Genomic DNA, 24,960 nt, shown 5'->3' with positions numbered 1-24,960 from the left:
CTCTGATAGCTGGAGAGGCTGTCATTACTGTGAGAAAACCATTGTTGTGTGAGAACCTTGCATCTCCAGTTCAGTACTTGTGCTGTATTTCAGTTTGCCAGGATGGTACCGACTTCCAGTGCACTCAGACATACCAAAGCAGTCAAAAGATTAACCGTTTTATTCATTCAGATGTTTTATGACATATAGACCTGCATACATATATAAGGAGTTATAACGTGTGTGTGTGTTTGCCAGGTGGAGTTGTTGAGCTCTCTAAAAGCTCTGCATAAGCACGTAGATGTTTCTCAGCTCCCTACTGAGTTCGATGGCACTTTTCCCTTCTGTCATGCCAGCTGGCTCTACTTCAGGACGGTACGAGAATCCTCACTACCAACACCACCGCCAGATCATTCTGCGTTTATTTATTTTAGATTTAGTACCTTCCCTGTCCTCTCTCTCTCTCTCTCATCTTTCTTTCTCTCTCTCTCACAGAGATTGGAGCAGTTGAGTAGTGACTGTGAGGATGCAGTAAATCTCCTGCAAACAACTATCAGCAGTCTGGAGTCCAGAGTCCTGCCTTCTACCGCAGAGGTACAGTACCACAGTAGGGGTAACCTATCAAACCCCCAGGGGACTGAACCCTGCACCTCCTCAGGGTTTAGTTATACTTGGTCCACAACTCTGCTGAGCTTCGTTTTCCAGCTGTATGTCTGTTCCATTGACCCTATTAACACTGAGGCTCTGTTCTAGTTTAACTCCCCAGTCCTTAATACCATCAACATGTGGACTGCCTTTAGCCTGACATCTGTCTGACATCATGTCTCTCCTCTTTCTTCCTCTCCCCTCCTCTCCTCTCCTTCACCTCTCATCTCCTCCCCTCTCCTCCCCTCTCCGTCAGACTCAGGGCTGGTCTGTATTTGCTGAGTACTGCTCCATCTTCGGGGCGTCTTCTCTAGTCTTGTTGAACTCCGTGACCCTGCATGGCCACTGCATCATAACATTCTGTGTTTACTCTTTCTGCAGCAGACTGCAGTGGTCATTTCAGCTTATTATTATTAATGAGGATTCAGATAATTACATCCGGTAAACAGGGAGCCAGGCGTAGTGTAGTCTGAGTGCACATTTAGGTTAGTTAGTGAGGGTGTGTTTGTGCATCCACGACTGTCTTTGTGTGCGTGAGTGCATGCGTGTGTGCTGCAATGGGGTCAACAGAGCAAAGTCTGTGTATCAGGCATTGGACTCAGTTGACCCCTGCCTATCAGTTGAGCTCAGTGAAGGATGTTGGTTGCCCTAGGGGATTTGAAAAGGAGGGAGAGGGAAACCCCCAGGGGGTGGAAATCACTAACAGTGCTTGTTGTTTAATAGGGTATACAGATTGTGTGTGCGCGTGTGTTCGTGTGTGTGCGAAGCAGGCTCTGATCCACACCCCACTCTTCCAGATATGACTTTAACCAGGATTCTCTGTTGTATCTTACTCTATTCATCATCCCTACTTACCTACTTACGTATTCACTTATTTACATGCTTACATATTTGCTTATTTGCATACTTGCCTTGGGCTCCTGATTGATTGCCCGTTGACTCGTTCTCTCTCTCATGCGCTTTTCTTCCCCTTTTCTATCTCTTTGTCTGTCCATCACTTTCCTCTTCTTCCTTCTCTCCATCTCTTTCTCTCCCTGTCACACCTTTTCTATCGTTCCATTTCTCACTTGGTGGTCCCGCTGACTTCGTGTGCACGTACACACACACACACACACACACACACACACACACACACACACGACTAATGTGTGTGTGTGTGTGTGTGTGTGTGTGTGTGTGTGTGTGTGTGTGTGTGTGTGTGTGTCTTTGCTGTAGGGGGCCGAGGCATTGCTGTGTAAATATAAGGAGCTGATGCAGTGTGTGCTGGAGGACAGCCGGCTGGTTCGCCTGCAGCAGGAGGGAGGAGCAGCTCTGTCCCGCCTCCGCAAAGAGGAGACCAGTGTCAGCCTGACTGAGGACTACAGGTGGGCGTGGCCAACACGCACACACACACACACACACACACACACACACACACACACACACACACACACTGACTGAGGACTACAGGTGGGCGTGGTCAGTATATACACACTGACTGAGATAGGTGGATATGGATGGTATACATACTCAAACTCTCACGCACTCACATGTCTCTAATGCATATTTTATAGTCTACACCTGCCTAAGGATTGTACATTGGTTTAACTGTCAGAAACACACCTTTATATTCTTTACTGTGAGCTATAGTTCAGAGTTACATCTGCTTCAAAACCATGGTAACGAGTACAAGTCATGACAGGACTGGTGAAGAGTACGTGTGTGTGTGTGTGTGTGTGTGTGTGTGTGTGTGTGTGTGTGTGTGTGTGTGTGTGTGTGTGTGTGTGTGTGTGTGTGTGTGTGTGTGTGTGTGTGTGTGTGTGTGTGTGTGTGTGTGTATTATAAAACCTACAGAAAATTCACTGTCACAAAACTGTATACCATTAGCTTACAACCTGGTCAGTAACAGGGTGTTCCTCCACCAGGTTCCTGATGCACCTCGCATGGCTTCACCACAGCCACTTCATTGCACTGTGGCTCTGGAAGGAACCAGAGTGGGTTAAGGTGCCCAATCATAATCATACGTGTGTGTATAGGTTTAGCTGTGGCCCAGTTTGGGGAGACTATAGTTCCGTTTAATCAGTGTTTTCCCTTCAACACTTCATGGCTCCACTGAAATGAACAGTTGCCTCCAACACTTAATGATGGTTTCTAGGAAAGGAGAGATTTGCAAATCAGAAACAAATTCCATGCTCTCTTTCTCTGTCTGTGTATCTCTCTCTCTCTCTCACTCTCTCTCTCTCTCTCTCTCTCTCTCGTTTTCTTGCAGGCTCTCTCGTTCTCACACATGCTTCTCTGCTTGATTTCTTTTCTTTGTCAAATACACTCGCTTGTTCTAAACAGACCATTACATGCAGTCTTAGGATTCCCAGGCCAGTCCCTGGATCTGCTCTCCTGCCAGTCTCTGAGTGGCAACAGTGTGTGTGAGAGCTCATCCAGGCTCTGAGAGGCAGCAGTGTGTGTGAGAGCACATCCAGGCTCTGAGAGGCAGCAGTGTGTGTGAGAGCACATCCAGGCTCTGAGAGGCAGCAGTGTGTGTGAAGGCTCATCCAGGCTCTGAGAGGCAGCAGTGTGATCATAGTCTTGTGAGTTTGCAGTTAAGTGGTTTTCCTAAACCCGGGGCCAGGAGAAATGACCTTATGAACAAATACCTGCTCTGTTGCTAAAAACTGTATCATACATACAGCACACAAAGATGGAGTTCTCACAGTTATGTAGTATTTGTTTTGTATTTGTAGTATTTGTTAAGATGGTGAAAGTTCACGGCTCTTTGCTCTGGGTTTGGAATCTCGCGTCACCCCTCTTTTCTTTTTTTTTCTTGCGAGGCAGTACCGGGTGATATTTTTGCTGATGGTTTCCTTTGATACTATCTTGGGACTGTGTGTGTGTGTGTGTGTGTGTGTTTAGGTCAGGGGTCACCTCAGAGAGGATTTCAGGGTCACCTCTGTGGAGGTGTTGTTAGGAGCTGTAATTCCCGCCGTTGTGCACTCTGCCTTGCTGTTTTTTGTCAGGTCCTCCGTGCTCACGCCCTGTTCTCTAGTGAAAGGCAACCTTAGATGGGCGTGTCCACACAATCTTATCTCCGCGTGTGTGGGTGTGTGCATGTGGGTGTACGTGTGCACATGTGCCACACCTTGGCCATGTGCTGATGTGTTGACCCTTCTCTGGAATTCTGGATGACATATTTGTCCAGAGTACATGCAGTCCCTCTCAGCTATGAATAAACCCTTGTTTTGGTGAAGGCAGGTTGATAATCTAAGTGAGATTTGGTAGACGTAGGACAACAGGATTGCTGCAAAAGCATTTTCTTATTCTCACGCTTTTCTTTGTCGTCTTCTACTCTTTCTTCTCTCTCTCTCTGTGCTCTGTCTTGGTATTTCTCTCTCTTTTTTGTATAATTCCTTTGTGTATCTGAATAGTACATTTATTTGAGTCATTTGTGCATGTTGGAGCATTTCAAGCATGTGTGTGCGTGCGTTAGAACTGGACTGTTTACTTTCATCTAGTAAGACTCACTTTCCAGGACAGACTCATAGTTCTCAGCACTCAGAGAGTCCTGCCTCCACTGTGTGTGTTAGTGTGTCAGTGAGCTTCTTATCACCATGTTCATCCACCCATGCAGACCTGCAGATCTTCTGTCTTTCTCCTTTCTCCAGCTTTCTGTGGAATGCCTTTGATTTCTTAGGCTCATGGATAAAATTTGTGTGTGCGTGTGCGTGAGTGTGTGTGCGCCTTATGACTAATTTTTCAGTAATTTCAGATTTGAATGCAGATAACTCAGAGCCCTGTCTTTCATCTCTCTATAGCTAGCATAGTACCAAAACAGCCCTCAGGATCAGAAGATAGTGTAATCTTAAATTAAACAGCATCACAGAAGGATTGGGCCATTATGGCGATATTTTTAGAACGTCTTCTGAAAAGCTGTATGTAACCATATGTAAACAGACTTACTCAAGAAAGGCTTTGAGTCACATGACGTTTTTTCTCTTTGTTTTTGTTTATTGGTAAATTGACCCAAGCCTAAGGTCGTATTTAAAGGAAAATCAACATTTAAAAGACAGCACTGATGACAACTGACACTATAATTATGTATTTATTATTATCGTGCATGCATAGCAGCACTGCAGTGACTCACTGATAGTTTAGCAAAATCGCTCAGCTTCAGAAAATGACTACATAAACTGATGTGTATAGGGACCACCATGCACAGACATACAGCAGTGTAAACTCTCTCTCTGATATGATGTATGGTTCCTGGGCTTATCCAGTTTCATAGAGCCTGCCTTCATAATCTTCCTCTCTAAAGAGGAGTATTATTTCGGTGGCATTCGTGGGAGTTGGGTCAACAGTCTGGTGTCTGTGGTGGCAATATGTAAACCAAAGCCATAAAAGCTTAAATCCATCTTCTCCTGTTCGTGTGGGGACTGGTCTGAATGTTCCTTTTGGATTTTACTCTCGTTGAATGGATGGGTGTACCATGGAGAATCTGTGTGTATGTGTGTGTTAGCCGTAGTTCTGTGATTCACTGTAGTTGGAGTAGATATGATACTTGTCACGTACAAGAGCTTTGTACGGTTGTTATATTGTATGTGTGTGTGTGTGTAAGAGGAAGCCTGAGATTGTCATCTTGAGGGAAACGTTGTATGGGAGTTGAATGGGAGCATAATCTGGCGTTGTGTTACTGAACTGAAGCAGGGATGAAGTCATGCTTTTGTCATCAACTTCTTCCACATCACACAATGTGCCCTGTCACTGAATCACTGTGTTGGACTAATGTTTCTCTGCAGAGAGAAAGGGAAGAACACACACACACACACACACACACACACACAGTGTGTCTTTAAGATGATTGGTCTTACACAGCTGGCCACTGTGTGCGCTGGCATAGATGGCCTCATCAGAGCCTCCGGTCCATATATGCTGTCATTGCTTGAATACCCTGTCAGTCAAAATAACTCATCCTATCAGCTGAATGCTCCAAACCCTACAGCCAATCAAACCTTAGCTGAAACAGACTTGGCCAGCAAGACTGGAAAACTGTAAGTCAGTGTGTACATGTCTCACTGAAGCAGAGTATCGGAATAATCAAACTTTGGACACATTCCTGACCTTTTCATTTATCTGACCTGCTTGCTTTCAACAGTAAGGTTTTAGACAACAGATTTGTTTTTGTTGTTGTTGCTTTGTTTTGGTTTTAAATCTGTGAACCTATTTGGACTGCTTGATCGGTTCTAGTTCTAGTTATTTGTTGTGATCTGTGTCCATAGGGGTGTGTGGGTGTGTGTGTGTGAGAGATATCACATTACAGAGATGCTATCAAGAGTGTGGGAAGTCCGTATAATTATGTGGACGTGTGTGTGATATCACATTACAGAGATGTCATCGAGAGTGTGGGCAGTCTGTAATCATCTGGACGTGTGTGTGCGTGTGTGCATGCATGTGTGTGTGTGTCCATGTGATATCACATTACAGAGATGCCATCGAGAGTGTGGGCGGTCTGTATAACCATGTGGATGAGCTGGTCCACAGGCTAGTGATGCTCTCCAACAAGTGCACCCAGGAGCTGGAGTTCGTCATGGAGTTCAAGACCCTAGAAGAAGGCTTCAGGGAGGTGAGCGCTACCCCTCCTCCAATCACATCCTCCCATCCCACAGCCACGAGCAACGGTGCATTCCCACTTTAGCCCGCTTGATGTACTTGCCTTACTGTTGTGAGGTTTTATTATAACTAGAGTGGGGGTCTGTGAAACGAAAAGTCTGGCTACTTCATGCTGGCCAGTTGTGTCGTGAGGACAGGCAGTAATCTCCGTTTTAGCCACCACACACATCAAATAATCTAATCTTAACAGGGGGGGGGGGTGTTCTTTCAATGCATATCTTTCAATGCATTGCACAATGAGAATGCATCTGCCTCAGAACTCTGCCTCAGAACTCTGCTTAAGTAGCAAATTGGGCTGGACCCTGTGTCATTTCATCACGTCATGTTTCCTTTTGTCTTGAGGTTTTTAAAAAGAAATGGGGAACACCAAAGAAAACTACATGTAAAGGTGTTTAATGATTAATACCTTGAACACTATTTGACCTACGTGTGTGTGTGTGTGTGTGTGTGCATTGACTGTCCCAGGTGAGTGATTGGATAGATGAGGTAGGAGAGGGTAGACTACGCACACTCGGGGAGCTGGAAGATTCCTTGGAGCAGCTGCAAAGGAAGCAGACCCTCTTCCGAGACTTCTACACTGCAGCTTACGTGCGTGCACACCTCGGATCTAATGAGCATGCTCACTGCACAACACACTGCCATGACTCAGATTCCACAGTCACCGCCTCTCTTCCTTTATCTTATTGTAATCGAGCCTCGACTGGTAAACATTCTGAGTTGTCTGTCAGTTTTGATTGGATTTGAATTCTTTTTGATTCTGATTGTTTTTGACATTTGTTCGGTTACCCATACTTAACCCTGTGGATTTTTAAAAACCTGTCAACTAGTTGGTTTCAAGAATTTACAACACACAACCTTACATTGGAAATAAACATCACTTATCAGTGAGCTTAGTCCAAGTTTTTATCTTGCTCTCTCACTCTTTACTGTTGAGATGATGAAGCTGGTATGATGAGTGTGGGTACCTTCATATATGTGGAGTTATTCATTATCTGCTGTGTGTGCGTGTGCGTGTGTGTGTGTGTGTGTGTGTGTGTGCTGTAGGAGCACTGTAAGAGTGGGGAAGCACTGCTGAGTCGGTTAGAGCGCTGGGAGGACGTGTCGTCTGCAGAGCTGCAGGTGTATGAAGTGAAGGTGCGCTCCTTCTGGGTCCACCTGCACGACTTCTCCCAGAGGGTGGAGGACACCAAGGAGAAAATCAACAAGACCGTGCGCCTCTACGAGTTCTTCGACAAGGTCAGGCAGCAGAGTTCACCCGTATCTGACTGTCCTCATCTGGTCTGATTGAAAGTCTGATTAACTCGCATAGACCAGAACAACTGGACAGTTCCCAGGCACTGAAGCGAGTTCTCAGCACGTGCACACTCTTAAATCTGAAGCCATCTCCAAGACAAAAGGCTTATGGCAGCGAGCAGAACAAGGCCATGCAAGCGTTTGGAGTGAAGCCCATATATCAGCACGCGGGCAGAAGAGCACAGGTCTCTGTTTACGTGCTCAGTTAGACAACCCTCTGACCCCAGAGGTGGTCGGAGTATGCGGTTCCACCTCAGGACTTGGGGCTGTTTCCTGTCAGTGGCCTTCTTGTCTGCATCACGGTTTGTTGGAGTTTAACCCTGCATTGCATTCTAAAAACGTTACTCCAGTTGGAGCAGTTTTTCCTTGCCTAGAACTCTGGTTCAGTCCTTCTGTCTAAGCGTCTGCAGACCGTCCTCCTCAGAGACAATGGTGTCGCTTGGTGTCTGTGGCATTGGTCAGGGTCCCTCGCTCTCTCTCTCTTTCATGCCCACTGTCTGTCTCTGAAAGGTCAGAGGGTGAAGCTGTGTCTATCTGAGCCCAGTGCCCTGGTGACTTCACTGGGACGCAGGAACAAGGAGAGGTTTTAGAGTTAGAGCGCTCAGTGAGGTGATTGTCTTTCTGTCGTCAGCAGTGGAACAGAACAAGATAAATGAAAGGCCAGGGACTAAGAATATCACCCATCTGGACCTGGTTAGGAGTTTAATGGGAGTCTGTAAATCGGTTTACATGAAGCTTTTATGACTGACAAAATGTGAACAGTGGAATGTAACAAGTTTGTCTGTACAATAAGATCCAGTGATGATGCAGTGTTTCTCCAGGGAAGAACTGGAGTCCCGCAGAAGAACCGGACTGGTATTGATGTCAACACACACACACACACACACACACACACACGACACAATAAATACAGAACAAGTTGGGGGAGGGGAGCAGAGCATGAGACAGAAATAACACTGCTTCATCTTTGTGTGCAGATTAACGCTCTGCATTTTCTTCCTAAACTCAGTGATGGGTACATCTGAAGGTGTCTCTGTCTGCGTAAGGAGTGTCTTTTGTCTTGTATACCTTCAGGGGCTGCTCATATAGCAGTCCCCCATCTAAAGCACACGTTTGGTCTGACCAAGCCCTCTGAGTGTGGTGTTGAAACACTGACGCACTCATAACAGTTGAAATAACATGTGGTCATAAAAAATGTTTGAGCCACTGATGTATCAGGAAGTTGCATATCTGGGATTTGAGTCGTGTTCATTCCTGTTAGTTACAGCAATAATCTGGATTGGTGAACACATAATTTAAGCATAATAGCATAATATTTCCATATATTTCACCCAGACATAATCTTGAAAATAAATCCCAAACCCCTTCTTGTATCTCCTCTGTTCTACATCTGTCCTTGTATCTGCCCTCATTCAAGACGGAGTCTGACCAGAAAAGTTAATATAATCATCTCCCCCCTCTGCCTCTTTCTCTCTTTTCTTCTCTCTCTCTCTGTGTTAACATGGAGAGTTCATACAGTCCTCTCCTGCCACCTGTTGGTATATTGACTCGTGTTTGTGGGCACATGTCACCCTCTGTGTTGAAAGATTGTGTATTCAGTCATGTGTCACAGAAGGAAACTGAGTGCTTGTTTTCCACATACATGTATTTCTGGCCTGTATCTAGGTCAGTTTTTAATCTGCATTTGTATTTAACACTGCTTGGCAGTTCGGGAAGCATGTTGGTATGGGGATAAATGATTGCATTTTTAAGAAGCTAAAATTCATTTCAAGAAGAAATTGTAGAATCTTTATTAGAAAACACAGAGGAAACAAAGAAATATAAACCTACACCTTTTGCATGTTAAGAAATTCAGGCATTGGACAAATGTCCTGTCCTGTCCTTTAATTCATCTGTGTGTAGGCTCAGTCAGGCTTGCAGAAGGTGATGGAGAGTATTGATGTTCCTCTGTCGCAGCCCTGCAGGCCTCGGTGCAGTAGAAGTGTGAAGTGACAGCAGAAATGCAGAGATTCGTTGCTAAGGTGCTGCGCTGCCATGAAGCAGGAGTTTGTGTGTGTGTGTGTGTGTGTGTGTGTGTGTGTGTGTGCATGTCTCTGTGTGAGCATCTGTGTGTGTGTCTGTGTGTGGTTGGAATAGGGGGGTGTATCCAGATGGTAAGTACAGAGAGAGGAGAATCACCGAGGTGACATCTCCCTGTGATTTGATGAACACACAAAGGAAGAGTGACAGACTGACCAGACCCAGACATGAAAAGGAGAGAGAGGATGGAGGGAGAAAGAAAACAGCGAAACAGATCTGTAGCAGATCTGCTAAGGCAGAGGGCAGGTCTGTAGCGACAGGCAGCTAAGGCAGAGGGCAGGTCTGTAGTGAGGGTAGGTCTGCATCTGTGCTCACACCCCTTCTTTGTACGATGCTGGTCAGGAAAGTTAAAACAGATCTCTGCTCCAGGTGCAATGTTCCCTGCTCCTTGATCTCACTTCACACACTTCCCTTAATGTACAGTAAGGGAATACCATGGTGTTTCATGGTATGGTAGTCGCTCACAGACGTCGCGAGTATTGGTGCTTGTCTTTTCTTTTAAACCACTGCAGTGTTGGGTTTTAGCTGCAGTCACAGGAAAAAAATGAAGATTGTCTGAAGTCACGCACGCACACACACACCCACATAAAAAGAGGATGGTCTTGAGGACAGTCCTGTAGAGGATGAATGGGCTAAACTTCCTGTTTATTTGTTTATTAGTGACTGTGCCCTGAAGGCGTGGACCCACCTCTGGATCTGAGAAGGAGCTTGAGAAGTGGTGGTGGAGCTGCGTCTCACAGCATTCTCAACCTCAGCTCGAGATAAGTTTTGTTCTCAAAGGAGAGGGTTTATGGCATGGCAGACGCTCACGCCATATGGTTAGCGCTGATGCTCGTGGGTGTTTCTGATACTGATACAGAGAGCTGCACTTGTGCATGCAGCAGTCTGTGAGCAGGGCTTATCGATCAGGTTATTGATACGTAGCTTCCCCAAGGAGCGGAGCCTGCTGGCTCGGCCCGGCCCCCTGCCCCGCCCACCAAGGCCCACAGGCACCCTGGATTAGCATCTCAAAGTCCAAAGATCAGCTTCCCCACTGACACAGCAGCACAGCCAAACTCAGACCAGGGGTGTGTTCTGGCTTTCCATTCACGCTGACTCTACTGCACACACAAACACACACACACACACACACACACACACACACACGTTTAGTCCATCACCCTCATTCAGATGCGGCCACACAAACCCTAACGTCCTGCAGTATCTGCCCATGGGAGTCTACCTGGCCTCTCCCTGAATGCAAATTTGAGCTTTTATGAGCTTTACCCCTCATTTATGTTTACATAGACATTAGTCAAGAACATGTGTGTGTGTGTGTGTGTGTGTGTGTGTGTGTGTGTGTGTGTGTGCATATGTGTAATAACCGGCCACTGCGGGTTAGCTCATTCATCACTATTCCGGATCTTTCTGTCATCAGCATGAGGGTTCACAGGGTCCAGGTGGCACCATTGTGCCAAGTTTTACTCTCTCTCTCTCTCTCTCTCTCTCTCTCTCTCTCTCTCTCTCTCTTTCTTCTTCCCCCTCCCCCCCTCTCCCCCTCTATCTTTCTTTCTTCTTCCCTCTCTCTCTCTCTCCCCCTCTCCCCCCTCTCTCTGTCCCTCTCCCTCTCTCTCTCTTTCTGTGTCTCTCTCTCTTCCTCCTTCCCTCTTGCCCTTTCTGGTGTGTAGCTTTGTAGTGCCGTCAACAGACTACTTCTCCCCCACCCCCACTGCCTTGTCCGTCCCTCCCTTCTCTCGCTCTCTCTCTCTCTCTCTCTCTCTCTCTCTCTCTCTCTCTCTCTCTCTCTCTCTGTTGCTGTGGAAAGCCCATCTGGTATTTAGACTAACATTTGCCTGTGAATAGTGTGGAGGTGGGGAGAACAGGGGAGAGTGGGAGCCAGTGGCCCTCCGCTCACCGAGCCTGTCACTCACAGAGAGAGGGAGAGAGAGAAGGAGGAAAGGATGAGTGCTGCTCCATGCTCTGTTCATAGGGCCGGCAGTGTGGCACCCGAGCGGGAGAGCGGATATGTCCACAGAGAGGTAGGAGCTCAGGGTTAGAAAATCCAGCCCTTAATGATGACGCTAACAGCTACATCTCTGTGTGTGAGGTGTTGGCTTCAGGTTTTCACCAGTGACAGTTGCTTGGTTGTTAGTGGTTGGTTTTGACTTTTTGTCAGTTTTTCTTACCAGACCACAGATTTTATGGTGTACTGCATGTTAGATTTGTGAGTTTGGTGGTGTTTTGTGCTTTTGTGTGTGTGTGTGTGGGGGGGGGGGGGGGGGGGGGGGGGGTTGTTCATGTGGTTGTTGGTTTGTGTGTCATTCCACTGAGTGGCTAATTGAAATCGTGGCGGAACAGTTTTGAATGGAACGTCACAGGTTTCCCTGGATAGTTCACTGACTTGCACTCTTATAATCCTTTCTCTCTCTCTCTCTCTCTCTCTCAGTCTGTTTGTCTCCCCCTCTCTCTGCTTCTCTGAAGATGTATTACCGGTGAACTTAAGAGTTGTGTTTGGTGTGGGTTTGACTGGCCCTGCTAGTCTGAAGCAGTGTGTTCTCAGCCTGAGAAAAGCAGCACGACCTTTTCCCCTGTGAACCTTTCTCAGGCTGGGCTTGGCTTCTGTAATCCCAGGCAAAGGGCCACGTCAGGTAGCTTTACACTTTACCATTATCTTGCTGTACCTCCTAGCAGTGCTGTTCAAATCTCTGTGGAGATTGTGGGTTGTTTTACATTGGTCTCACTGTAGCAGGTGAATAGAAAGGGCGTCTTGAGACAACGATTGAACAGAGCATCTGAACAGTCTCTTGGCATAAGTAATATGTCTAGGATCTCAGTGACATCATGTTGCAGGGCACGGTCCTGTTTCCTGTAAGGACCACTTGTTGTATTGTAAATTCATCAGGGAAGGTACTGTGTAACCCGGTGACCCATTTGAAGATGCATCTGTTATCATCTGTGGACTGATGGTGTTTGGGAGAGTGAGAGGCTCTGTTTTCAGGGTGGAGGCCTTCGGAGGGTGGGTGGTGGTGGGTCAGCCTGCCTGTGGAGACGGTGCAGAGTTTGTAAAGGGATCTTCGTAGTCGGTAGATGGGGTCAGCGTCCTGGACAGTGCTGTCGTTATCTAAAGGCTGTGGGGTGGCTGTCATTAGTGTGTGTGTGTGTGTGTGTGTGTGTGTGTGTGTGTGTGTGTGTGTGTGTGTGTGTAAAGTTCTGATTTTTAATCTGTTTCCTGCCCCACCCCCACAGTAATAGACATGTCCTTTTATCATATTGCTCTTCTGGTTCTAATGTGCGTTACCCCCCTCAGGGTCGCTGTTGGAGGTGGAGACCACCTAAACACAGTAACCACCACATCCACCTCTTCTCCATCACCCTGTGACATCCCCTCTGCTTCACCCCCTCACCCCCAGTGAATGGCAGGAGTACGGTCTCAGAGCACAAAAACAACTCTGTGCTCTTTTAATTAGGCCTGTCAGTCCATTTTACCCACTGAGTGAATTTCTCCTTCCCCATGTGTCCAAGTGTGTGTGTGTGTGCGTGCGTGCAGGGTAGAGCTCCAAACCACAGGCCTCTGTCAGACCTCCATGCACGCCACACTAGAAGCAAAGAAGGGCAAACAACTGTTTTGGAGCAAACTCCCCGGTCCTCAGGGGGTGTAGTGAGCTAAAGGCTGACTGCTTTGGTGCACAGCTTGTTAATGGCGTGTTGACTGATCACTGGAGCGTGCTAACTTGACCTCTCACTAATGAGGCACCTGTGTGATATGAGCTTCAGTAGCAGCTCTCGTTCACACCCGTACCGGCGCCGAGCGGGAACGCCCTGCTCTAGCCGGCTGCTTTGATCAAGCGATGGCTGGTGACTGAGGTGGCACTTTCAGTGTAGCGTGAAGGTGAGGCAACAGGTGGAATTAGCGTTGTCATAGTGACGGAAAGCTTGGGTCCAGTGATCTGGAGTTCTCCTCTCCCATCAGTGAAGCCCCCTTGAACACAATGTGAAGGTGGAAACACCGTGGGTCCTTGTCAGACGCTACTGTTCCCTTCACAACATTTATTTGTTTCCGCAAGGCTCCTTTTTGCTTTTGTACTGATGCTCTGTGTGGTGAGAATGCTCATATGAAAATGTGTTCGTGAATACGTGTGTGTGTGTGTTTCTGTGTCATTAGTGGAGTAGGCCTTAAATTGATCAGTATTATGTTTGGATCTGATTACTATCACTCCCTTGGTTTGGTCAATCTCCATACTCTCCCAGTTCCTTTTTTGGGGGCTCTCAATCAAATTATACTCAAACAAACACACACGCGCGCCTCCCTCTGACACACTGCCCCTAGGTCACTCACAGTGTGATGTCTAATAACACACTTAAAACAACCTCGACCCTGCCCCCCCCCCCACTACACTATTATATTAGTGTATTTACCCAAACACATCTATAGAGTTTTACTGGGTAATTACATTGTAACTAATTTTCTTGGTGTACTTCTAATTTTGTCCATGAGGTCTTTTCCACTGCATATGTGAAGTCATAAAACAGTGGGAAAATAGTTGCACACACTGATTACTAACCCTATAAAAGTGTGAGTGACATAATATTCTGAGTTTACAACAGCATGCTGGTATAATTTGGTATGAAACCTATGGAAAAACGTCTAACATGAGGCTTTGAGGGCTGTTAATCCCCCCTCCCGGTTAAGATAGAATGGTTCGGCCCCACTCCCCCACCAGGAGGAGGCCCTGCCTCAGTTACCCCTCCAGGGTTGAAGTGATTGGCTCCTGAGGAAGGCTTCACCAGGGCAGGGGGGGGTACACAGCTTGGGCACACACTGGCTCCCTGCGGCCAGTACGGCTGATCTCTTCTCTCACTGTTATTACACACACACATTTCACTCTTCATTGTGTCAGTCTGCAAAGCACATGTCTCTTATTCATGTGGTCATAAGGAATGAAGGCACAGTTTTGCTCATCTCTCTTTCTCTCTCTTGCTCTTTTTGTTCTTTTCTCTCATGCTTTCTCTCTCTCCATTTTTTTATTTTCTCTCTTGCTCTCTGTCTCTTTCTCTCTCTCTGCTCTTTCATTCTCTCCACTTCTCTAAAATCGTAACTGTCTCTCAGTAGCGAACAATAAATGCAGGACATCCCAGGCTCTCCTAGGGCCTCAGACATGCATGCAGAGACTAGTGGGGTGTGGAGGTGCCCAGGGGACTGGTGGGGTTCAGGGGGCGCTTTTCTCTGCACAGCAGCTGCTGCCTACACCAGACCCCCTTCAGACAGCTCGGTATAAGCAATATGATTACCCTAATGTACACCCAATGCAGTAACCCCAAGACAGAGGAAGCGTGCATCATCTGTCATGGTTGTGTGTGTCTGTGCGTGTGTGTTTTGTGTGCGTGTGCATCATCTCATAGCACACAACACAGCGCTGTAATTTACAGTAATTTCATTTCATGCTAGTTGCATCATCTGCATCAGTCAGGCAGGTGATATTCCACTCTGATGGATTGGCTGTTGTCTGTGCTGCTATGTCACCTGATGAATCCGTAATTATACAAATCAGCTCAAATGAGTCAGACTGACCAGAGGCCCATTATCAAACAGGTGCAGAGGCCATAACAACCATCTCTGTTTATCAGATCTGTCAGCCACTGATTTTAGATTCATTTTATTAGCATTCCTTTAGTCTGCACCATCAGAGGCCAGATGGTGTATGATACGCATAACACCCTTGGCAGGGAAAAGAATCAAGATTATACTTGACTGTCAACTGCTTTAAATGCTGACAGTGATATGGTGTCTGAGCGCTATTTTAAAGTTATGTAAAGTTATCTGTTGTTTGAAATATGGGTTGAACATTAAGGAGGAAAAACGAGCAAAAACACTCTGGCTGAGGTTTATAAAGGAAAACGTTCGGTCTGAGTGTGGTCTCTCTACAGGGTCTTCGTTAGAGATGTCACAGGAGTCTCCCACCAGTCGGCGCTTGTCTCCCCGACTTACCGTGAAGTCTCCCCCTTCCCTGCCCTCCTACACCTCTCTCCTCCTATTTTTTTTTTCCGCTTCTGACCCAGCCACAGCAATCAGGGAATGCTGGGTTGAGTTGTTTATACGTTAACGTGGAAAGCCTCATGCTGTGAGCCCCAGACCACTAGGTCCAGTCCCAGACCCAGGGACTTCAGAACACTCATTGTATCCTGGTTAAGATGCACTGGCTCCATGAAGCAATCCAGGTCTAGTAGGTGAGGGTGTCATAACTCCTGAAGGAATTCCTAAACCTTAGCTAAAGATAAAATGCTCAGAATGAAAGACATACACACAACAAACACACACACATACTGAGAAAAACACATTCTTGGCATGACTCGAGTATGAGATCAGAGATTGGCTGCGGTCCTAAAACCTTTTCCTGCTTTTTTCTTTTCTTTCATTTTTTTAGGAAATAATAAAGAAGATTTCTTTCAAGTGTTAAAACGTCCTCTCGACCCTCTTAAGCTGCTGGAGTTTCATTTATGCATGTATACAAAAGCTTGGAGCCCCCCCGCCCTGTTTCTCTCTCCCTCTTCCTCTTTCTTCCTCTCTTGGTTTCTCTCTCTCTCTCTCTCTCCCTTTTGTGTGTGGTTGCATGGGGCCTTTAGAGGTGCCTCCTCCAGGCTTTCTAATTCAGCGCTCACCAAACACTCCTACCACACACACACACACACACATTCACACTTCAAAGGACCTTAAGCGCTCTCCACTATGATGTCATCTTTAGCCTGTCTGTGACATTACAAGCATCAAATAGTCTGATCAGAAAGAGTGAATTGCCGCATTGATATAAAGTGTTTAATTCAAGTCCTGTAATGGAGAGGTGGTCCGTATTAGATCAGGGAAGCTGTGAAAGAGAGACGGCCTGGAGGCTCTGACCCCTGCGTCTGTGAAGCCTTTTATGGGCCTTCCCACCTGTGTGTGGACAAATTCTTTCTCAACACCATAACAAGGTCCGGGATGCCCAGAAGGTGAGGCCCACAATCCTTCTGTTTTCTAGTGTGTCATTGGGTTTGGACCTAACTCTTAACAATGTATTATTATTTAACTGCCCCAATAATAAAATCAGTAATAAAACCAAAATTTTTGTTGATTTATTATAAATTACTAATTATTTCCTGCAAGAGTAGCATCTAATATTTAGAGATCATCGGTTTTCCCCCCTCTCCCCTCTCTCTCTTTCTCTCGTGAGCCATTAGCAATATGTATTGTTAATTTGAACTGCTAATTTGAAAAACAGAGAGAGATGGCATATGACAGCTCGAGTGCGAGGAGAGGAGTGTGTGAAATTGTGTGTGTCAGCTCGGCGTGATGGACTAATATCTCCTGAAAAACACAGCACTTGGACAGAGTTTGTAGAGTGATAGGACGTCACCTAGCAGCCCGGATCGCACCCTGGAGGGGTAGGCGCTGTTGTCTCTAATCACGGGCAGGGAGCCCGAAAAAGCACGGAGGGTTTTGTCTGCCACTTCAGGAATCTCAGAGCTTTGCCGTGTCGGAATGCCGGGGCCCGTGAGCCTTTGATCGGCCCTAATTCCCCCCCACACACACACACACCCACAGCCCTCCGCATGAGGCCAGTTTAGGACAGGACTCAGAGAGAGACAAGGTCCTAGTCTGTGAGAGACAGGCAGAGACACAGTGGTGGTGCTCCACAGCACTAAGGCTACCAGCTGCTGATGTGTTAAAGCCATACTTCCTCCATAAATATGTTTATATTTTACTTCAAAGAGGTGTGGAGGGTCTCTCTCCCTCTCACCCTCTTTCTCCCTCACTCCCTTTCTTTTTCTCAGGTTTAAACACACACACACACACGCGCACGTGCGCACACTCCCTCAGCAGGAAAGCGCCTTTATGACGTCCCTTTTCCAGGCTTGTCTTCTCATGGGCTTGCTATCATGATATATTCCAGTCTGCCTTGTTTCTTTTACCTGCTATAGGCCACACACACACACACACACACACACACACATGCTGGGCTTTTCTTTGTGCCATCTTTGTGCTCACCGCACCGTTTCTCTCCACATCTCTCGCAGGCGTATGAGTGGGCACTGGAAGGCATGAGGCACTTGGCCTGCATCAGCATGGAGGACTGCAACACGCCCGAGAAGAGTCAGGGAGTAATCGGTTGCCTGGAGACGTACCGTGGCCAGCACCCGTCCATACCCGACGCCCGCTTCCAGGAGATGAAGGACCTGGCTGGGGAGCTCAGGAGTGACCAGGGCCTCAAGCAGTGGAAGTTTGCCTGGTCCAAGTGCCAGGAAACCAAGCAGATGTTTGAGAAGAAACTGGAGGCAGCCTTGCGTGCACGCCGCTCACTCCCAGCAGGGGATGAGCCCAGACAGGCCGCCAGCTCCCCCCGGAGGCACTCAGATAGCAGCACCCCGCAGCAGGAGCGCAGCGGCAGCCTGTCTTTCTCCGGCTGGGCGCGCGAGAGGTTCTCCTCCATCTCCAGCAGCTCATCTACTCCCTGCAGCCGCACGGACTTGCCAAAGAACCCGACATGGAGCCCCTTCCACCCAGAGCACCGGATTCCCCACAGAACCTGCCTCAGTTCGCACTGGCTAACACGCAGCACTTCCTCGGAGAGTGCCCCCACACGGACCTCCTGCACCTTCAGTCCGTGCCTTCCCTCTCTGGTGGAGACAAAGCGGCGGGTCCTGCGGAAAACCCAGAGCTTCGACGCCACCGCCGGGGGTGAGCCAGTCGAGTCACGCTATGGCACGTGTCAGCGGACGCTGAGCGAGCCGGCGCGCAGGGGGAACACGGGGGTCTTCATCAGAGGCCTGGAGGTTAGCAGCACGGAGGTGGTCGACCGGCCCTACAGCCCACGGCTGGCGCCCGCACATGGCTGGGTATCAATGGACACGCACCGCGAGGGGAGTCCTGCCCCAGAGCCACGTACCAAGGGCAGGTGGGAACACACACACACACACACACATACGCACACATCAGAGACTCTCAGTGCAGTCCTCAGGAAGCCCCAGCCTGTGCCCATTTTTTCTCAGGTTTTTGTCTCAGTATCATGTCCCCTGGGCTGAGTTATCATTCAGCCATTGTCTCCTTTTGTCCAGTGAATTATACCAGACTGCACCTCTGGTATCCATCGCTGAAGTGCGCACACACACACACACACACACACACACACACACACACACACACACACACACACACACACGCTACAACTCTCATACATGTGCTAGTGTGCTGGACAAAAAGCGTTAATCTAACAGCAAAACAGTGGATGTCTATTTTTTTCTTTTAAAAGAAAAATAAATTCCTTGCAGTATTGGGCGATTAACCACCTGGCACGCACACACACACACCCCTGCCATCATCAATCCAGTGCAGGTCTGTTTCTGGAAACCTTTGCCTAACCAAACACACTGAACAGTGCAGCCAACACACACAACCACACCAGGATATTTTAACAGCTCTCTCCTTGCACAAACATACTTTGACAACCGTCACTTTGACATAACACACACACACACACACACAGACATATTTTCTCCCCTCTAAAATACTCAGTGCCCTATACAGAGTAGCTGTTTGCAGACTCCAGTCATGTGTGAAAGTGTCCCCCTGTGTGTGTGTGCATAAAACTGTAAGGAGAGTGTGTGTGGGGGGTGGGGTAATTCAGCCTCATAATCATTCATCTATAAGGCAGTGATGTCTTTTCCAGAGCAGGGCCCCCGTTCTGTGCTAAGCCCCTGGGAGAATGCTTTGGGCCCCTGATGTCTCTCCCAGATGAGAACTGTGCAGGGGGCCACAGGGGGACTTTGAAGTACACAACCTACTCTAAGACATTTCAGCCATTTATAAGCACATGGGAGGGAGGTGGGGAGGAAAGCTGTAAAGAATATATACACAGAGACAAGGTTTTTGTGTGTGTGTGTGTGTGTGTGTGTGAGAGAGAGAGAGAGAGGGAGAGGGAGAGAGAGGGGGAGAGGGAGAGAGAGAGAGGGGGAGAGGGAGAGAGAGAAAGGGAGAGAGAGAGAGCGAATGAGAGAGAGAGAGAGAGAGAGGGAGAGAGAATAACTTGGTCTTATATACACAAATTTTGAGCAAGCCAACCTTCATTATAGGTTACATAGGTTGCAAGTGCTACCATGAGCTTCTTTAGTCATGAGCTTCTTTTTACATTACATTACATTTTTCTCTCTACATTTGTCATTTACACAAGATAATTTCTTCTTAGGCAAGATGGCAGCTTCTTTGTTCTTGCAGCTGTTCTGTGAAGGTGGTGGTTAAAAGCAGAACTTCTCATCTTGCACGCCTTGTTAAGACAGTAACGAGACTTCACTTGGCCATGCGAGGACGAACGTTTGTCGGGAAGAGGCCTGGTCATGCAGTGGTGTTTACGCTGTGTACTTCCATATGAAATAAGCAGCATGTGTTGTGATCTTGAGACCAGCCCATCTGTTTTCATTATGAAGGGTTGGATAAGCTGTGAGTGTGCATTAGTATGTACACTGGTTGGATAAATTGTCCCATGTGATTCCCAGTGTTTGTAGGTGTGTATGTATATAATACCATAATATGCTGTAATTATCGCTATTGAAGATAATGTTGTAACATTACTATTACAAGTATTACTTGTAATAATAGTTTGTTAATAGTACAGTCCTCAGGAAGCCTCAGACAGTCGAAGTTTTTACACACAAAAACCATACGAGCACACAGACGCACAGACAGACTCACACACACACACACACACACACACACACACACACACACAAACAGCCAGCCAGACAGACACACTCACAGACACACACACACACACATACACACACACAGACAGCCAGACAGACACACACTCACACACTTACACTCACACACGTTTTCCACGTTTGTATTAGAGGTTTTTGTGCATTTTTATGAATTAGGACTCATAGTTAAAAAGAGATCCACCCATGTTGGATTGCTTCCAGGTGTTGACAGTATGTAGCTCTGACTGACAGGCTAAAGAGGGTGTCACTAAAGAGACTCACTCAGTCTGCTGAATCTGATCATGTCTGTCAGTCAATCAGCAGAGTCGTAAAAACTGAATTATGTAACGGTGAGGAGTAAGGTGGCAGACGCATGTGCAGAGAAGAGCGAGATTTATTAGGGCCAAATCCAACGTTGTAGTCGTTAGGTTAGTCCAGGGTCATAGAGCAACACGGAGAGCACAAGGATACATGACCACAAACAAACAAATCACACGAAAGCAAACAGGGGAAGCAAAGGCTAGGAATTACATAAACAGACTTGGAAAAACAAAATGGCTTTACTTACATGCAGACTTACAGTGAACAGCCAAGACACTGAGAACAAGACAAAGTTTAAACACATTAACTTAACAAGACAGAAATGAGGAACAGGTGAAAGTAATAACAGGTGTGGAAAATCAAAGAGGGGTGGAGAAAATGAAACACAAGACAGGGAAACCATGGAACATGGAAGCGAGGAGGGACCAACCATGACATTTTGGTGACATTTGAGTAGCAGTTCCATTAGCTAATTATCCAGTTATTAAAGTTACGTATTAGCTACTCATGAATTAATAATGGATTATTAAATAAGTCCTAAAACTTCCAACTTTTCTCTCAGTAAACTGCGGCACATCGTGGACGAGATGGTGACGACGGAGCGCGAGTACGTGCGCTCGCTGCGCTACATCATCGAGCACTACTTCCCGGAGATGGAACGTCGCGACCTGCCACAGGACCTGCGTGGCAAGCGCAGCGTCATCTTTGGGAACCTGGAGAAACTGGTAGACTTCCACAGCCAGTACTTCCTGAAGGAGCTGGAGAGCTGCTGCAACCACCCGCTACGCGTCAGCCACTGCTTCTTGCGCCACGTAAGAACTGATCTGGGACCAGCTACCTGGTGTGGGTGTGCGGTCGGAGATGAGAGCTGACACTACTAGGTCAGCACTTGCTGCACTGTTTAAAACTAGGACCCTTGAATACAGGGGTGGGCAATATATCATAAAATAATAATATCATGATACTAAACATTTTCATAACAGATGTTGCATAGTACATTTACTTTTTCTGAGGATTGTTATCAAGTTGACAAAGACACAATGTACCAGCTAAACACTAGGATCATCCAATCAGCTACGGTTTTAATTTGACAGTGTGACAGTACATATAATTCTCCTGCCTTATAATAGGTGGTATTTTATTCAGTGAAATATACTGATATACTTGGTCATGCGGCACATTTCCTGTGAAACAGAAGGGCAAAAATTAAACCAAATCTCGTGAAAAATTTAAGGTGGTGAATTCACTAGTTCAAATCAGTCTTACTGAACTAGGCGTCATCTCTGTCTGACGCCCATGCAGAGGTCTGCCCTGTTCTTGTACGCTAAGTAATTATCAAGGGTAGAAGGAAAGAAGAAACAGGTTGTTGTTTTTTTGTTCGGTTATTCTAATCTTTGCCTCCAGGCCAGTATAAAGATGTTAAATGGATGCTCTACCAAGTCTATAAGAGAGAGCAACTGTACAAGTGCATTCAAATATACTACTTAACCTAAATGAAATTCATAAAACAGGTACTGATCTGCAGACACCTGGGAAACGCTGTGACTCAGCCCCGCTTTTAACCCGCCCGTCGAGAGAGAGAGAGTGTCCGTGTTTAATGAAGACTGGCGCAGACCCCTCTCTGCCTGCAGCGGAGACTCCATCATATGCTGCAGAACGTCCTGACACATTCCTGGCACAACCAAGGCCTCTGGCTGTTCCAAATTAATGTAAAACACATCAAGCAGTTTGAACCAGGATGATGAAAAATGGGCTTCCAAATAAAACTTCAACTGGGAAATAAAACGCCTGTTTCCTCTGTGTTCAGTGTATCCTGACCAGGAGTGCCAGCTTTGTCCCCAGGGCAGACATGCTGGATAGAAGGATAAAGATATCAATGCTGATGCTGTTTTTCTTTTCTACATTTGCAGCAAGACCAGTTTGGAATGTATGCCCTGTACAGCAAGAATAAGCCCAAGTCAGACACCCTGCTGGCCAGCCACGGTAACACCTTCTTCAGGGTGAGTGACCGCACTAGTGCACTGCCCTCGAGTCACTGTATCAGAGTAAATGATCACAGTGGAAGGAATTTTTCAGCTAGCCATCATCCTAGCGGCAATAACGTAACTGTATATAACCACCACGTTCCACCTTGTTTGCGTGGAGGGCGTTTGTCACGTCCTGTGTCATCTGACATCATCTCTCTCTCTCTCTCTCTCTCGCTCTCTGTCCCTCGCTCCAGAATAAGCAGTTGGAGCTTGAGGATAAGATGGACCTGGCATCCTACCTCCTGAAGCCCATCCAGCGCATGAGCAAATACGCCCTGCTCCTCAAGGACCTCATCAAGGAGGTGAGCGACACCCAGGAGCAGGAGCACTCCTACCTGTGTGCCGCCACCGAGATGGTGAAGTTCCAGCTTCGCCATGGCAACGACCTGCTCGCCATGGATGCCATCCGCGACTGCGACGTGAGTCACCAACACAAATGCCCATAATACCCATCCCACCTTCAAAAGTAGCTTAACGCTCCTGTTCTGTCTGCAAAAAGTGACTCACTAGTATTCACGACAGAAATCCATTAGTAGTCCTTATCCATTATTTATCCATTACTTATGGGTCAGTTTCCCAACATGGACATCACGTGGTTCAGACGATTTGCCCACACCTGCTCACTCACCTGTGCCTCAGGTGAACCTGAAGGAGCAGGGCCAGCTGGTGCGGCAGGACGAGTTCACCATCTGGTATGGGCGGAAGAAGACCCAGAGACACATCTTCCTGTTCGAGGACCTTGTGCTGTTCAGCAAACCCAAACGCATCGAGGGAGGCCTGGATGTGTACATATACAAACACTCCTTTAAGGTAAACCCACACCAGCTGAACGAGTGTTTACACTGATCACTGATCAGTGTAATGTGCTTCTGATCTTGTGTGGCAGTGCAGGTTAATGCAGCATCGCATTAAAAGCTTTGCTACCTGGGACAAGGTTCCCAGTATTCCCAGTAAGCATCTCAGTATTCAGATTGTCATAGTCGTTCCAGCAGTCAGGAGATTACCTTCTGAAATGGACGGTGGAGTTTCATCTATTGCGTGCACTGCAGACCGCTGATGTGGGGATGACAGAGACGTCAGGGGACAGCGGCCTGCGCTTTGAGATCTGGTTCCGCAGAAGAACATCAAAGAACCAGACCTACATCCTCCAGGCCTCTACCTCCGACATCAAACACGCTTGGACTTCCGACATCGCCCGCATACTGTGGCAACAGGCCACACGCAACAAAGGTGTGTGTGCACAAGAGAGAATGAGTGAAACAGGACAGTTGAGCTGACATGGTGTGTTTTGGAGAATGACAGAAAAGAATAAAGGAGTGAAGAGTGTGTGTTTAAGTTCTCCCGTTTCTCAACATCTCAGCATGTTTAGTAATAATTAATTCTGTATTTGTGTCCATAGTGGGCCCAGGCCTACAGGAAGAGGCTTTCACACACTCCTCACTCCTGTACTCCTGTACCCACAATTTAACAAGACATCTGAGGAGAAAGAATATTAAAAATGGTTTGGCCTTTGAAAGCAGCTCGGGTTCAGACTCTGGCTTGGCACAGTAAATTTGTAGGAACACATTCCTGCTTTCTGATCACTGTCCACGTTTTATATTTCTGTACGGATACTCTAAGATGTTTTATTTGTGTTTGTGTGTGTGTGTGTGTGTGTGTGTGTGTGTGTGTGTGTGTGTGTGTGTGTGTGTGTGTAGAGATCCGTATGCAGGAGATGGTCTCTATGGGTGTGGGCAATAAACCTTTTCTGGATATTAAACCCAGTGATGCTGCTATCAATGATCGTGCTATTGATTACATCATGAAGGGTCGAGGTATGACCGTACATCTCCTGAACCTCTGCAGATGCACGTGTAGTCACGAACGCTTGATTTTACGCACACACGTACTGTCACTCTTCACAGGGGCCAGGACCAGGGCTTCCATCGCCGTCTCCCTGTTCGACCACTCAAACCCATTCAAGAGAGCTGCTGTGGCAGGGGCAGGTGGACCCCCGTCCTCCACACTGTTGGGACCCCTCAACCTCCACATGTACAGCAGCCAGACGCTGCTACATGGGGAGCGACCTCTCATCAGCCCCTGCATCGAGGAGGACGAGCTGGAGAACGAGACCAGCAGCCAGCCCTCCATGAGTATGCACACCCCGCTTTTACAAGCCACTCCTGGTGAAAGTACTCCCAGCTCTTTAGAGGTACAGCCCACAACACGCTTAAGTTTAACGCGTGAGTGGTGCAGTGATGATATGGCCTTCATCCTTTGGCTAATTGAAAGAGAA

At 47.2% G+C, this 24,960-nt stretch overlaps 1 protein-coding gene across 7 annotated transcripts in view; it reads left to right on the top strand.

Annotated features, from left to right (window-relative positions):
- plekhg4 (pleckstrin homology domain containing, family G (with RhoGef domain) member 4) overlaps positions 1–24,960 on the top strand; it is a 50,365-nt gene that overhangs the window by 22,805 nt on the left and 2,600 nt on the right. For 6 of the 7 annotated variants that reach the window (XM_027018652.2, XM_027018656.2, XM_027018654.2 and 3 more), the window contains exons 8-21: positions 238–354; positions 475–573; positions 1,840–1,988; positions 6,076–6,214; positions 6,727–6,849; positions 7,306–7,497; positions 17,662–18,539; positions 21,221–21,470; positions 22,569–22,658; positions 22,880–23,104; positions 23,325–23,495; positions 23,735–23,915; positions 24,383–24,499; positions 24,590–24,817. In XM_027018652.2, coding sequence (XP_026874453.2) covers positions 238–354; positions 475–573; positions 1,840–1,988; positions 6,076–6,214; positions 6,727–6,849; positions 7,306–7,497; positions 17,662–18,539; positions 21,221–21,470; positions 22,569–22,658; positions 22,880–23,104; positions 23,325–23,495; positions 23,735–23,915; positions 24,383–24,499; positions 24,590–24,817 — 2,959 coding nt within the window. Of the gene's footprint in view, positions 1–237; positions 355–474; positions 574–1,839; positions 1,989–6,075; positions 6,215–6,726; positions 6,850–7,305; positions 7,498–17,661; positions 18,540–21,220; positions 21,471–22,568; positions 22,659–22,879; positions 23,105–23,257; positions 23,496–23,734; positions 23,916–24,382; positions 24,500–24,589; positions 24,818–24,960 lie in introns of those variants that run through there. The other variant, XM_027018655.2, reaches the window with a different exon arrangement.

This window comes from Electrophorus electricus, chromosome 21 (assembly GCF_013358815.1).
Source record: "Electrophorus electricus isolate fEleEle1 chromosome 21, fEleEle1.pri, whole genome shotgun sequence".
NCBI classification, from domain to species: Eukaryota; Metazoa; Chordata; class Actinopteri; order Gymnotiformes; family Gymnotidae; genus Electrophorus; species Electrophorus electricus.
The sequence above is the reverse complement of the archived record's forward strand: the minus strand, read 5'-3'. Positions and strand labels throughout refer to the sequence as shown.